The sequence below is a fragment of the Macrosteles quadrilineatus genome, unplaced genomic scaffold (genome assembly GCF_028750875.1).
Source record: "Macrosteles quadrilineatus isolate MER2022 unplaced genomic scaffold, UCM_ALF_1.0 Scaffold_1__1_contigs__length_201487025, whole genome shotgun sequence".
Taxonomy (NCBI): domain Eukaryota; kingdom Metazoa; phylum Arthropoda; class Insecta; order Hemiptera; family Cicadellidae; genus Macrosteles; species Macrosteles quadrilineatus.
This window is the reverse complement of record NW_026542594.1, coordinates 135,846,365-135,862,316: the sequence shown is the minus strand read 5'-3', so window position 1 is coordinate 135,862,316 and position 15,952 is coordinate 135,846,365. Positions and strand designations below refer to the sequence as shown.

At 38.9% G+C, this 15,952-nt stretch overlaps 1 protein-coding gene across 1 annotated transcript in view; it reads right to left on the bottom strand.

The window, feature by feature from the left end:
* LOC128985429 (nucleolar complex protein 3 homolog) overlaps nt 1–15,952 on the bottom strand; it is a 58,186-nt gene that overhangs the window by 21,023 nt on the left and 21,211 nt on the right. The window contains exons 7-10 of the mRNA XM_054404911.1: nt 10,361–10,561; nt 9,497–9,685; nt 2,355–2,536; nt 1,071–1,279 (exon numbers count right to left, since the gene is read on the bottom strand). Of these exons, the coding sequence (XP_054260886.1) occupies nt 1,071–1,279; nt 2,355–2,536; nt 9,497–9,685; nt 10,361–10,561 (781 nt within the window). The remainder of the gene's footprint in view (nt 1–1,070; nt 1,280–2,354; nt 2,537–9,496; nt 9,686–10,360; nt 10,562–15,952) is intronic.

The following is a 15,952-nucleotide window of genomic DNA, read 5'->3' as shown; positions in this document are numbered from 1 at the left end:
CATTAAAAAGTTATATGATTTACCAACAGGGTGCAGCACTATTATATTTTTTCATTTATGATAACAGCTTATTTGAACTATAAGCAGCAACAAAAAACTGTGCTACGCAATGAGAACTGTCAAAGTAGGATTGTTTACAGTTATGTTTATGTTTTTAATTTCATGAATAATTTGTGATATTTTGCAAACTTTTAATAATCTATTTTTCTCTATTGTTTAGGTGAAGTGGTAGAAAATTATGGATATGGTAGATGTGTAATACTATAGTATACCGTAAATTTAAAGAAGCAAATTTTATCAAACTGTGTCCTCCCCCATTGCAAATGCAAAGCTCGAGTATAACTGCAATAAGCGTTTTGTACTTATATCCCGACCCCGTACGAAGGACGGGTACTCTGCTAGTTTAAAATATATGCAAAAGTATGATTCATTGACCACATGGCACCAAAGAAACAATTCTCCTGGTAAACAAATTAAATTAAATAGCAGAACAGCATTTCTGACAACAGCCGTAGTTTAATAACAATGTTTGTTTCCCATGTTAATCTTATGGAGAAATACGAAACTTTAAAGGGCCACCAGGCCTCACTCTCTAATTATTTCCCTAAAAAGAAAGTTTCCTGCACAACTTCACGTTACGCCCTTTCCAATGACATCAAAAACATGTCAATCGGTTCAGTAGTTTCGGAGGAGTAATTGTCACAAAAAACCTGCTTGCTTATTAAATAAGTATAGATAGATATATAGATTTACATCAGGGAAACCAGTTTAAGAATTTATATTATAGTCTTCTCATGAGGCTGCAGCTGCAACCAAAATGTTTCACTCCAAAATAAGTCCGTATGAGTTGAAAACTTATTATACAAATAACCCACCAAACATCAAATCCCACATCAACAACATCAATGTACCACTTTTAAATTATTGTTTGGAAAAAGTAACTTTCTCAATTATTACTAAGATAAATTTAAAATATATAATATGAAAGTAGTTTGATAGTATTCATAAACTGAAAAATGTCATTTGGATCAGGAGAGCAAATCTGTTAAGGGTCACTGGAGAAAACAAACCTGCATTAATGTAGAATAGGTTGTTGTATAGATGAGTATAAAAGCGTGATGGGTCGATGTTGAGGACTTCACCTTGACCAGACAAGATGGAGAAGACAGTTTCAACACAATGAAGTTTCTCTCGAGGTCTCAGAGTTCCTCCGTCCATGAGACTATCCAATACACCGATGAGATCAGCAAAGAACTCAACATTGATGCAGTGAGCAAACCTAAGGCAAATACAAAACTTGATTTTAGTTGTTTACTTTGTGTCAAAAAGTTAATTGAAAGAATGTAGGCCTAGATAAGAAAGTAACTTAATCCTCTAAAATTAAAGCGGAAGTAAATTAAGCACATCAGAGCCAAATCTAACTGTCTGATCCAAGTTAGCCAGCTTCATCTGGGGTCTGGAGTTAGAAAAGCTTGCAAAGGGTAATAGCCAAGTCCCCGACATATCTGATTAGAAATTTATCGTACTTACATTTTCCGCAGTTGTACCTAACCTCATTCATTTGACAGGTTAGGAGAGCAGTATGCCATCTACTTCTGTTGTTGGATGAAAAATCAAGAATGTGTTTCTGACATTATATTACAGTAAATTATTTCAAAAGCTACCCAGGTTGTGTTGGGTTGATAATGATTCTTCATCAGCTCAAAGGCTTGTGGATATTTATAGGCATGCACTGTGGATGCGATATTCCCTGGTGTGGATTAACATCCTTACTAGTGAGTACTACGACGATCCACAGTAGAATTGTGATAATTAGACCAATTTGTTAATTACAAGGCATATCGATGGTATAATGTACAGTAACACAATAGTGGTGGACGAAATGATTGAATCACTTACTAAGCAGCTGCTTAGTTACATTAGCAGTTAATTGAAACAAGCTGGAAGACATTTTGAAAGGTTATCTTTAAATGAAAATTATTTTGGTTTTCTAGCCTAGTTTGTTAGTAAATTATACAATATGACGAAAAATATAGTTCATCGCACGGCTTCGCCTTGATCGTAAAACTTGAGCTCGGGTCGAAAAGAGTCACTTTACGCCCTAGTGATGAAACACAATTTCCTGTTTTGGGATAAAAAAAAAAAAAAAAAAAAACTTAAAGTAGCTATCAAATTTTAGATAAGATCATGATAGAGAATGTTAAGCTACATATGTGTTTTCTTTTGGGATTTTGCCAATACATGAATTTCAATATTTTTCATAACCAATGTTATGATGAATCAATTAGTTATGGGAAACCGTCTCATGGTGTGTTACTAAACTTAGAATCTTAAGTAATAGTACTAGAACTTACTTTGCCAAACCTTCCAATGCTGAACTGAGGACTTTTGAGGACGGGGCTTTCTTCAAAATTCGGAAATAAATAGTGAATACCACTTTCATTACTTCTGTCAATTGCTTCTGTTTGCTTTGTTTGTTTTCTTCAGCCTTTGTTTCCAGAAGTTCCTTTTCAAGTTGTTCTAGTTTCTTTGACCTCTGTTTGAGAAAACAAAATGTTAATTTATAGTGTTAAATGTTAGAGTTAACAAATAGTGTTTGAATTTAAATACGAGAGCTGTTCAGAAAGTAAAGAATGTTTTTTAATTAAATAAAAAGCTTGTACATTAAAAAGTTGCAATATACATTTGAAAAAGCTACTAAAATGACATTTGTTTATATAGTCAATGAAATTGAAGCACTTATCATAGCGGTGGACAAACATGTTAACTCTAACACAGGAAGCTCTTGAGGAAGGTTGTTAGGCGAACAAGCGCTCGCCGTAGACTGTCGTAAGAACTGTCCACTGTCCACCGGTCTCGGCTTCTCCCCACCACGTCTACGTCAGCGCCCCGAGGTCGCGGCGGTCAAGTCACGAACTAGGAGCCTTGACAAGTGGACAACTGGACATGTTTATTTCCAATAATTGTTGTCGAGCGCACTCTAGCACTTCGTGGTCAACTTCCGTTTCAGCCCGAGGAACGCCTCCTCTTGGCTTTCAGTCCAGCTCCATTTCGTCGATTTCTTTAGGAGACACGTCAGTGGAGTAGTAAGTCGCGCGAACTGGTCTATAAAACGTCGATACCATGACGCGAGTCCTAGGAAGCTTCTAAGGCTCTTTACGTTAGTTGGACGCGGAAATTCGGCAATTGCTTTAACCTTTTCCGGGTCTGTACCAATACCGTTCGCATTAACGACGTGGCCGAGATACTTCAGTTCGGTCCGACAGAACTGGCACTTCTCAACATTGAGCTTTAGCCCCGCCTTTCTGAGTCTACCCAGCACTTCGCATAACAAATCGAGATGCTCCTCGAAGGTTTCAGAGATCATCACGAGGTCGTCCAGGTACGCGAACGCCCTAGGCTCCAATTCCGGACCGACTACCTTATCCAGCAACCTTTGAAAGGTCGCGCCAGCCGAATGAAGACCGAATGGCATCGATGTGAACTGATACAGCCCGCGCCCAGGAACCATAAAGGCAGTGAGAGGCCGGCTCGCCGCCGCCAACGGCACTTGCCAATATCCATTAGCCAAATCGAGTGTGGAAATAAATCGTGCCTTTCGCAACTTTTCAAGTATGGCAGATATTCTAGGGAGGGGGTAAGCATCCTTCTCTGAACAATCATTCAGATGTCGAAAGTCTATACAGAACCGATATTTTCCACTAGGTTTCTTAATAAGCACTACAGGGGAACTCCATCCACTAGTAGATGCTTCGATTACCCCGTCACTTAGCATACGATCCACTTCAGCGTTTATCACTTCCTGCATAGCGGGATTTCGCGGGTAATACCGCTGCTTGATTGGAGTAACTCCTTTCTTTAAACGTATTTCGTGTTGGATCAGTTCCGTGCGGCCAGAAACGCTTTCAAATAAAGGCAATTCGGCCTTTAGAAATTCGCCTAATCGTTTCTTTTGGCCCTCAGTCAAGTCCGATATTGCGCTTAATTCGACAATCTCGCCGGCGACGTTCGTCCCACTAGTATCTAACGCGACCAAGTCCAGTCGTTCGAGAGTGTCGATACCGAGAACCACGTCACTAGTGAGAGTGGGGAGATACAATGTATAGAACTCCTCGTCGCGACCTTGAATCGAACCCTTAAAACGATAGGATTGGTCCGATTTCGAACAGCTACCGTTCGCGAGTCTCACTACCGTGGGAGTCGAAACAGACATAATTCCAGACCGTTCCAAGTGACGTGCAACCGCCGTGCCGATCAACGTGACTACGGCACCTGTGTCTATTAGCGCGGCGAACTCTCGCCCTGCTATCGTCACTGATACGTGCGGTCGTCTGTCGTTGGTCTGAATCTGAGCGTTCTCGGTTTCCGGGAATTTCTTAATTTTCTCTAACCACGCGCACCAGTCCGGGGAGGTCTTCGTAGTAGGCACTACTGAGGATTCAGGCGACCTCCTTCTTCCTGAACCCGTCGATCGTTTCCCTGGCACCGACAGTCGTGGGTGCGGATGCCGGCCTTTTTACAATAGAAACACTTTAGAGTTCTCGGCATACGGCAGTCACGAAACATGTGGCCTTTCTTGTCACAGTTCCAACATGTGATAGTCGATTTGTCGCGCACATTATCGGGTAATCGCGAAACTGTATTGTTCTCTCGGGGTGAACCTTCGCGCTCACGCTCCGAGTGACGTCGTGGGCTCGTAGATGACGAGGTCCTCGAAAAATTACCCGTCCGGGGGTTCGGAGAGTTCTCTCGTGATCTACGTGGTCTTGCCTCTGACCGGAAGCCTACGCGCTTCTCGGTTAATCGTCCCGTCACGCCGTTTGATGACTGACACTCGCCAATCGTCGAAACTCCGAAATCATCTCCTGATTTATTATCGCGTCCTCGTCTCGGGCGATAAGCCGTTTCGGGGACCAACGCTGCCGACGCAGGGGGAGGGGGGCGGAAAAGAGATTTTTCCCTAAAATAGCTCTCAACGTGTTCCGCTTGTCTGAGCATTTCGTCGACCGAGAAAAAATCGTGTCTCCTCATCGTCAACTTATATTCGGGTCTCATATTCGTATACAAAATATTCAATTGTTCGTGGAGACTGAGGGTTCCCTTGCGTCGCATGAGAGTAGTTAAAGCCACAACAAAGTTTCTAAAAGCTTCGTTGTCACCTTGAGTCCAACGCCGAATTTCTTCGTCTAGATTTCGCAGGTATCCTGGTGGTAGGAATTGTAGTTCGAAACTCGATCTAAATGACTCATAATTATGCCAGGAGTCTTTATAGTTTCGATACCACAACAGTGCATTACTATGTAGTAGCTCGGGGAGTGCTCGTATAATATCGTTCTTATTTATTTCGTAGGCCTCCATAAGCTCTTCCAGGCGTTCCAAGAAAGAAACGGGGTCTTTAGAGCCGTCAAAACGAACGTTCCACTTTCGAACTAGATTACACAACGCCGATACGTTAACACCAACCTTAAGAATTACGTTCGAATTTTCGTGACACGAAGGCAAACCACTACTGAATCCGTGATTCACGCTTGCCTGTGTAGGAATACCTAGTTGTTCGCTCGCGAACCTACCGTACGGTCGCTGACCGGTACCGGACACCATAGGTCGCTGAATCGAATCTGTAGAGTGGGAGGTGTCGAAAGCATAGTGAACACTTGGTCTGGTTAGTGTACTATACACTAACCCCTCGGAATTTGTAAAACGATCTGATTGTGTTATATGGACTGGATAATTACTAGCCTGATTGTTGGCCTGATTGTTATCAGCGCGCATTGTTAGGCTTGATAACGAACGACAAACGTCCTCAAAGTTGGTTCCTGGAGGCAAACCAACTATCTCCCGTACTCTGTCAAGTTCCGCACTTCGTATGTCACTGGCACCTGGTCGCGAGTCGACATATCCCGTGTCGTACCGGTGTGGAAGTGCAGTCGCACCGTCCACGCTATCATTCATGTCCTTACCGTACACTGCTCGGGGAATGCCATGTTTCCAAAATTTACAAAACGACTTGCGAAGTTCGTCGACTGTCCCCATATTAGGCAAACCGTATCGACTCATTTCGTAACGAAGTTCATCCTTGGTTAACGTGTGAATCCACCCAATTCGCGGGTCATCCTCTGAGGGACTCTTAGACGTCAACGTACGATCAGTCGTAGTAAGTAAATTTAAAGTCGTTGGTACCATTAACTGTGACGTAGTTGTACCTACTTGAGGCTGAGTAGCCTCTGCGGTCGTAGTGGGAAAACTTAAAGTCGATGGCACAGTTGGTTGTGAAATAGTTTGTGCTACTTGAGCTTGTAAAGACCCTGCAGTCGTAGTCGTAGTTGTCGCTGTCGGTTCAGTCATCGCTCTGACCGTTTTAGGCGTAGTTTTCGCGCTAACACTCGATCCTACCATTTTCGCTTTTTCTTATATTCAAAAGAAAAAACCAGTACGATATCGATTTTACCGTTCGGGCGCCAATACTTGAAGTATGTTCGAATATTACGATAATAACGGAAATTCACTGTCCCTGTTCGGAGGCGCACTGTGTGAGGTGTTTATGTCGGGTAGGGCACCTATCGTAAACTTACCTCCGATTTGCTTGGACAGCTCGAGTAGTCCAGGGTCTCGCTGACAGTCCTCGTCGCTCGCTTACCACTTCTAGATCTTCGTAGATGTTAATGTCGCGCCGATCTGCTAGTACACAAGTACACACTGTGTACCTCGGCACGTCGACGCACCGTACACGAGTTGCTATTAAGGAATACACTAACTATAGTTACTCCTATGACTTGGTGTCAGCACAGCGACGCGCTGACAAGGCCAAGTCTAAGCTAACTACTAGGGGCCGATAGATAAATAGGCGACGATTAGGAAATAAAATAAATAACCAGCTCCTAGGCTTAACGAAAGGTCTCACTTCTCAAAATAAAACTAAAAATAATCTTCTCGGAATTAAAAGAAAACGACGCTAACTCGCGATAAGTAAGTAATGAAATAAAACAAAACGTATAAGGCACCTAGGCCAATTATTCTTCTTGGCTTTAAGGAAAATAAATAAAACTCTTGATTAAAATAAAACAAAACTCTTTGGATTACTAAAAGTAGGCGTAGGCTACTGCGACACTACACTCGCAGCGTCGGTCGATAAACTACGTTATTCTATAATAAACTACGATAAACGTCCTAGAATAGCCTAATAAATAACGTAATTTCCCTCGCCAAAGTGGATACGGGGATGAATACAACGTATACGCTAGCTATATACAGTGTACTTACGTAACACGACACTTCCAGATTTGCATCCAGGTTACTCTCGCCTTCGTCCGGATACCTTATTATTTGGTTCACTCGCACGGCCTAAGGAGGGTTGGTTGGTGTGCGCGAACCTAACGCTCGACGCCGACTGTCCCAAGAACTGTCCACTGTCCGCTGGTCTCGGCTTCTCCCCACCACGTCTACGGCAGCGCTTCAAGGTGACAGCGGCCGAGTCTCGAACTAGGAGACATGACTAGCTGCAGTGGACATGTTTGACATTGTTGCCGTCGTGACGAACCGCCGCGATTAATCGTTCGTGTATATAATTAAAAAAAATTTACCCCTTACAAAATTTGACCATTACACTTTGTTGTCGAATCCTGCTGCTTGTGATTTCAACCACTCAGTGACATGCAATTGTAGCTCCTTGTTATCATTAAAGTGCTGCGCTGCTAACCAAGTCTTCATTTAGAGAAATTCAATTAAAGACGGGCTTTGTCATGCAAAATAAAAACTTTGAACATAAACTTTAGTTTGGCTATTTTCCAACTGATTGCACAATTTCTGGATAAAACATCCATTTATTTGTTAGTGCCTGAACACTTCTCACACTTTACGAACAATTTATGTAGGTTTTAACTGTTTTAAGTTTGTTGCCAACAAAAAACGTATTACAGACTGCACTTCACAACTAGCAGGATTTTCAATTGCAGCACTTTTTCAAACTAAATATTCCGTCAATGGGCAGCCCAACGACATTTCAGCTGTGACGGACAGTCATTGAGGAGGTGAACACCAGGAAGTATTTAATCAGCACCAGGCTTCTTTACTTTCTCAACAGCCTTCGTATAACAGGCAAAACATTACCCATTTGCATGGTTCTAACAGTCAAACCACTATGTATGCTACTATGACTAAGTACGCTTTGATATGTATCAAATAGTGAAATGTGAGGTAAAATGGTGTACATTTATTATGATACTGCATATGCAGACTATAGTCTAGAACTATCTCTGAGTGAACACCTGATCTTACTGTGTTTATTTTCCGTTTTATTTACTTACTTAAAACTAGTGATGTGCCGATACCAAAATTTATCGATTCTCAATATTGATACCTGAAAAATCTATTCTCAATACTGATACCATTATTTTATTATTTTAATGTATTATTATCTTAATAGATTAGTTATACTACACCAACGCCTGTCTATGTGTCCTTCCATGTATTTTTGAGGTAATGGGGTGTTTTTAAAGGTACAATATGCAGCAATGATACATTCCAACTAGTCAATTTAAGTTTAAACCCTTCTAAACACATAAAAAAACTACCATTAAAGATAAATGAAGATCTAACAACAAAAATCTAAAAGAAAATGATATAATTAGGCAAGCCAAACTTGAGGTAACGTGATCATCTCCTGCGGTCGTGGAGATATCATCATCAACTCCCGCAGACACGGAAACGTCATCGTCGTCCGCGATCATGGTAAGCATCTTCCGTGGCTGTTTAAACATCATCATTGTCTCCCACGGTCACGGAAAACTAATGAACCTCTCCCGCGGCCGTGTAGACATCATCATCAACTCCCGCGGACACGGAAACGTCATCGTCGTCCGCGATCGTGGCAAGCATCTTCCGTAGCTGTTTAAACATCATCATCGTCTCCCACGGTCACGGAAAACTAATGAACATCTCCCACCGCCATGTAGATATCATTGCAGTTAAACGTCATGTTCGTAGTCTGCAATCTCAGCCAAATCATGAACATCTTCTGCGGCCGTGTAGACATCATCATCAACGTCTTTCGTGGTCACAGAATCCTGATAGTCGTCTTCCGTGTTCGCGGCAATAGCTGTAATTTTCTGATCATGCAGGCGTGACAAGTATCAGTATCCGAATCGACTTTTGGCAATCGATTTTTTATACCGATACCAATGGCTAAGTGTCGGTGGTATCGAGAAGCGACACATTCCTGATATAAACCCCACAACAATCCATCCATGTAATACATTTTATAAACTAAAATTACACACTTTTTTAATGGTAGGTACAGTACTAGCCTATAACTCATATTTAAGACTTTCCTTGTTTGTTTCATTGCATCCAAATGCCAAATGTTACTATGACATTTCTGTTTTTTTTCTATAAATAGTATGATAAAAGGTTATGCTAAATATAGGCATATAGAAGCAAATTTACATTTCCCACGCCCACTCTTAGAATTGAAAATAAAAAATATTATAAAAGTACAAACCTTCCGCTCTTTTTTACTCATTGCAAGAAGTTTTTGTTTATGTGTCATGAATTTCTTCTGCTTGATTTCAGATTCTTTCTCTTGGTCTAGATTGATATCTTTGATGCGTAAACCAAGCAAAACGGAGATTACTTCCTTATGAACTGTGTGAGATCTAGATTTGACAAGATGGTTTATCCTCCTTACAATCTAAAACATACAATATCTACAGTCAGCTGGCAAATAACACATTTGTTTGTCCGAGGACGCTAGGCCCGAGCCCGGAATTGTTTTTCACACGACTTCAGGCTAGACCTAGGGGTTGCGGCATTATCACATGGATAAAATCCATTGGTGATTTGGCGGGATTTGAACCCGGGACCTCTGGAACCGAGGTCCCATGCTCTGATCACTAGACCAGCTCACCAGCTCGCTCCCCCAACATATAACACTGCAGACAAAATGTCTCCATGGTTTCCTAATCACACTAAGAATTACATTGACATAATTAACGATGATTTCTTGCAAAATTTGGGAATTTTTAGTTAAGATCACATATTTTAAATATTGTGTACCGGTAGGCTAGTAAATTTTACAATTTAAAAACAAACATTTTAGTGATGTTTTAAAAGAAAAAAATTACTTTACAAACCTTATACAGTTATTCACAGATATTCCAAATCCTCAAATTACCAATGAAACCCTACATATTAAAATATCATTGGCACTTTTGTACATCATTTTCTATTTGTTTCAAATGTTCCTTTTTTGACATTTCTTATTCTGACAGCGTGAGCAGCTGTAATATTATTTTTTGGAACTAAGTTTCAGTGTTAAAACAGGAATGCAACTCAATTTTAATTTTTTATAAATAACTGCACTTACATCAAGAGTGATCTCACCACGTTTGTCCTCTTTAAACACATGAGTGTAACAGGAAGCCACTCTCTGTCTAACAGCTTCTCTGGGGTGGTTCAGGTACGGTGTCAACATCTGCACTATGTTCTTGTTGTAGTTGAAGTAGGGATGGCTTACCAACAGCTCTGAGATGCAGTTTATGGCTAGATCTCCTAGCTTTATAATTTGCTGAAATAAAATAACTTTGTTCACTTTTAGAGCTTTTGACAAATGAGTAAAAAAAAGCAAAGCTTTTGTAAAATTCTTAGACTCTTATGTCCACTATCTTTTATATGTTAAGACCACACATTATTCACCCTTGAGAGATTACTTTATGAAGTTTTTCTCGGGTGCTTTATTTTGTTTTTAATGTGTTTTCCCTGGTCGTCAGTTGAAGATACCACAATAACTCACCTAAATCTTTCTAGGAACCAAATGGTCCACATTTTACTCTTAAAAATGCTTCCCCACTAACCCCTTACACTCGGTGAATGTTAAGGGCCGTGTAACTTGATTCATAGTTGTAATAAATTTTGTTGGTCAGCCATCACACCTAGTGATATTCTTAGTGCCACTAAAAGGATTAAAAGATCAGCTAGTGTGGATGTGTAAAATATGTCAAACAATCTGTTAAAAGTAATTATTGACTGTTTGGCTAACCCCTTGGCAATATGCACAATAATCTTTTATCAGAAGGGGTTTATTTCTGATTTACTCAAAGTCTCTCGAGTCTGTCCCATGTACAAAACAGATCATAAGGACCAACCTCAGAGCTACAGGCCAGTTTCAATTATACTTGTATTGGGAAAACTAATAGAAATAATTATTTACAATCAAATCAGAAATCATTTTGAAATAAACAACATCTTGAACAACAATTAATACGGTTTTAGAAAGTTCATCTCTCTTTCGAAAGTAAAACTTGCGCTCAGGTCACCTTCTATGACCTGTTATTGAAGCATTTGACTCTGTTGATAGCTATATTATTACGGATTTGATTATCTCCATTACTTTTTTTAACAAGCTACTTGCAAAATCGGAAACAAGTTTGTATAAAAGGAAGATGGTCAGATGAAGTGTCACTTGAGTGGGGAGTGCCACAGGGTTCAGTCCATGGTCCCCTTCTTTTCTTAATCTATATAAATGATCTACCCTCTTCTGTTGATTGTAAAACTATTCTGTACGCAGACGATAATACCTTTTTATATACAAGTTTTTTAAAGGGAAAAAGAAACTTTTTATATGCAAGTAAAAACTATAAAGGACTTGAAAAATTGGCTGATGAAAAATTAAATAATGCACAAAATTGGTTTCATAGTAATGGACTTTTGCTAGACAAAGAAAAATCACAAAAATTAATATTATCCTTAAATTATAACTAAAAAGAGTTGTTTGAGAACAGTGATATGTACCAGACATACATAAGTACCAGACTTTCTCCTGTGTAACATTTTTACTAGGCCGTCTGAAAAAATACATTCCACTGAATTATGTCCGAACAGCATATCTTACTAATATTATAAATCTGAAAGTTTGTGAGTTTGTGTGTATGTGTGTTGCTCAATCACGCAATAACTACAGGACCGATTGGGCTGAAATTTGGCATGATGATAGCTAACATTCCCGATTAACATAAAGGCCTATTCTTATCTCAAAATTCCTTTCGGACTCCGCCCCAGTGGCTCTGCAGTTCCCCATGTTAATCTTATGAGTATTCATATTTAAAAGGAATTAAAGAATTTAGTCAGCTGTTTCAACTTTACAAGTTGGTTCTATAATATGCAATAGCATTAAAAAGTTTTATAAGTTTTCCCAACATGGTGCACCACTATTATTATTTTGTATTTACGTATATGACAACAGCTAATTTGAACTAAGCAGCATCAAAAAGCTGTGATACACAATGAGAGCTGTAAAAGTAGGATTGTTTACAGTTATATTTATGTTTTTAATTTAATAAATAATTTAATATTGTGTGACCGTTAGATAATTTTTTTCCTATTGTTTAGGTGCAGTGGTAGAACATTATGGCTATGGTAGATGATGTGTTATACTATATCATACCATAAATTTAAAGATCCAAATGTTATCAAACTGTGTCCTCCCCCATTGCAAACACAAAGCTTGAGTATAACTGCAATAAGTATTTTATACTTATATGCCAACCCCGTACAAAGGACAGGTGCTCTGCTATTTTTTCATATTTTCAATCCATTTTCAGGTATGGGCTGATTTTTTTGGGCAACTATGCTAGGGTAAAGAAAATTCTTGTTTGGCAAAAGAAAGCGGTTAGAGGTAATCTCTAAAAGACTCGAGACCACAGCAAACCAATTTTTCAAAATCTTCAAATTCCTACTATTATTATGTTTATATTTATGACAGTTTATATCCTGGAAAATCAACATCTTTTAAAATTTAGGAACAATATTCATAATCATAATACCAGAAATAAGAACCATACCTCAATAGAATTCCATTGTTTAAGTAAAACTCTAAATAGTCACATAGTTTTGTCACTTAAAGTGTACCTATAACTTTCTTGAATCCATAATAAAATTACACACTATAAAGGATTTCAAGAATAAATTTTACTGTTGGCTGACCAATAACCCGTTTTAAGGCCCGCCCAAACTGCCGCGGTATGCGGTAAGGGTAAACCGCCGGGTATTTTAGAACAACGTGACCTAATGGGAGCGCCCACACTGGCGCGGTATACCGCCACCGGTATGGTAAAATTTACCCTCGTGTCGCAAAAATGCTGCATGTTCCATTTTTGCTGCGCGGTATTTCAGCGGTACGCATATTCTCAGTGTGAGTGTAGATCAGTTGTCAATAATTAATTGAGAGTCAGTTGAGCATCATGTCTACGGATCGTTTAGTAGAAACTGTGTATCTGTACCCAGTGCTGTATCGTGGTGGAAGGAAAATACATAGGTGTGCTATTAATTCCCGTCCTATTATGACGTCACTCGGATTGCAAACAAAAGATTATCTGATTGTAACTGTCAAATTAGTATGTATTTGTTTTAATTTGATTGTTATTTTTTTTATAAAAACACACAATAAAAACAATAACAACCAAGTCAAAACAAATACATATACTAATTTGACAGTTACAATCAGGTGATCTTTTGTTTGTAATCCGAGTGACGTCAGAATATGACGGGAATAGCACACCGATGTATTTTCCTTCCACCGTGCTGTATGACCTTAGTCACAAGGACTTTAAAAACATACAGAATAAAAAATAGAATAAAATAACGTTATTGTGAATACTAGTTATAATAACAACTCCAATAAGCCAATAATTAAGGAAAAGAAAACGTCAAACTCCAACAAACACGGAAAAGGTGATCCATTACTTGGAAAGTAAACCCCCCCCCCCCCCACCGCATGGCAATGGACGACACAGATCATCTCTTGCTGGGATATGCGAAAACCATAAAAAAAAAACTCTCGCGTAAAAGGTATATCCTCGGCAAAAGGAGAATTGGACAGATCATACTGCACTTGGAATTAGAGGAAGTTGAGGAAAGCAGTGAGACACCCTCTCCTATCCCCATACTTTCGTTTTCTGCAGACAACTCCAGTGATTGCAGTCCACGGATTTAATCCGCACGTTTTTGTGCAAACCACACCTCATATACTTAATGAGGGAGGGGACAACGTATCCGTACTTACGTTCACACAATATTAAAGATTAGTACACCTAATGCTCGAATTCAAGCAATTGCAAAGTATTACGGGTGTTATTTCAAAACGAATAACAGTCCGATGACTTAAAAGAGTCAACTCAAAGATAATGTAATCAATCGCTCCACTCCAGTTATAGAAACTGAAAACGAACGCTCTTGTGTGTGTCATGTGTTAACTATAGACAGCTGTAATTAATACTAATACAATTTATTCTTCTGTTCAAGTAAACAAAATCTTTGATCCATAAGAAATACATTGGGATTTTGATGGCTTGTGGGGCAAAGCCCAAGGACTTTTATTACAGGAATTGGTTAAAGGGGGCATCTACTCAAACAATACTTCATTTTGACTCATCGTTTGTAAAAATCCGTCCATTATTAACGGAGGAGTAGTGTTTCGTAGAAATCACCTTCAAGTATTATATATAAGGATTGCGTGACAGGTATTTGTAGAGTATTGACGTTTAACTTTTCATTAGAAAATATTAATTTGTATGGTACTGTGAGTAATCCATTTTGCATATCACTGTCCCATATGAAAACTGAACATCTTCTAGATTAAATAATAAATATATATTATGATTTCTACGTGTTGCAGTGTTTTGTGTATCTTCACCTACTAGCCTGTCTTTAACTAGTAACTAACAATATTTCTTCCTCATCTGAAGACGAATACATCTTACATATCCAAGAGACACAACACACCTAGCACTCAATTGCAAATGAGTTACGCCCAGTACCGCTTACCGTTTACCGCGGCAGTGTGGGCACCCTACCATACAGCTGTCGGTGCATCTGTAGAGGCGGTAAAATACCCGTACCGCGGCAGTTTGGGCAGGCCTTTATAGTTTGGAAGATTTTTTTAACAATAAGGTTCTTCAGTTGTAATTTTTGAAATAAGTATTGTAATATGTCTCCCTTTGTTTAGTTTATAAGTATTGTATTAATTAACTTAGTTATAATTTTAGCTGTATCATGACATTGTCAATAATTAGTAAAAATTCAAAAGACAATAAAGAATATTTAATCTAGGCCTAATTTGATTTTATTTTGTAACACGGACGCTGCGACCGTGTAACCTCTTCTGGCCGGAGTTCCGTGTGTCACCTCTTGTGTTTTGTTTTCTATTATTATTTGCATACTTTTAATGTCTAAAAAGTAATTAATTTATATACACTAGTGTACATATGTTGCTCGAAAGCGAGCAATTGCAAAGTATTACAGGAGTTCTTTCAAAACGAATAACATCAGTCATATTTACAATTAATTTAAAAGAATCAACTCAAAGATTACCTGTGTGTAACTCAAACCATGTTTATCTTCATTATTATTCGTTTATATTCGTCTGTTCTGTAGCTGAGGTCGTTAACACGATTACTCCTAACTATGTTTCGTTCTCGTCGCGTCGGAGGCATTTAAACGAAAAAAAAACAACAAATAACATATTATAGCTACATAAAACAACGATAAATGCACAAATTTAAGTTACAATGGTGCTAACACGATCCGTCATAACGACACAAAACAACGATAAATACACAAATTTAAGATACAACCATACTAACATGATCTGTCTTGGTTATGTTTACACAAACTCAAATAGTAAATAAATGTACTCAATGCGTTTCATTGAATTGAAAAATAAATAATAGCAATTAAATTATACAGCTGATCAAAATGTAAACAATTATGTTCTCCATAAGGATAACATGGGAACTTTCAAAGCCACTGGGGCAGAGCCCTAGGGACTTTTCTAAAAATGTAAGGCCAGTTTGCAAATCTACGCTACACGCTCTTTCCAATGAGACGTCAATGGATAAAATCGGTTAAGAAATGGCGGAGGAGTTCAACCGACAAAGTTTCATGTAGCGTATTAATTATATAG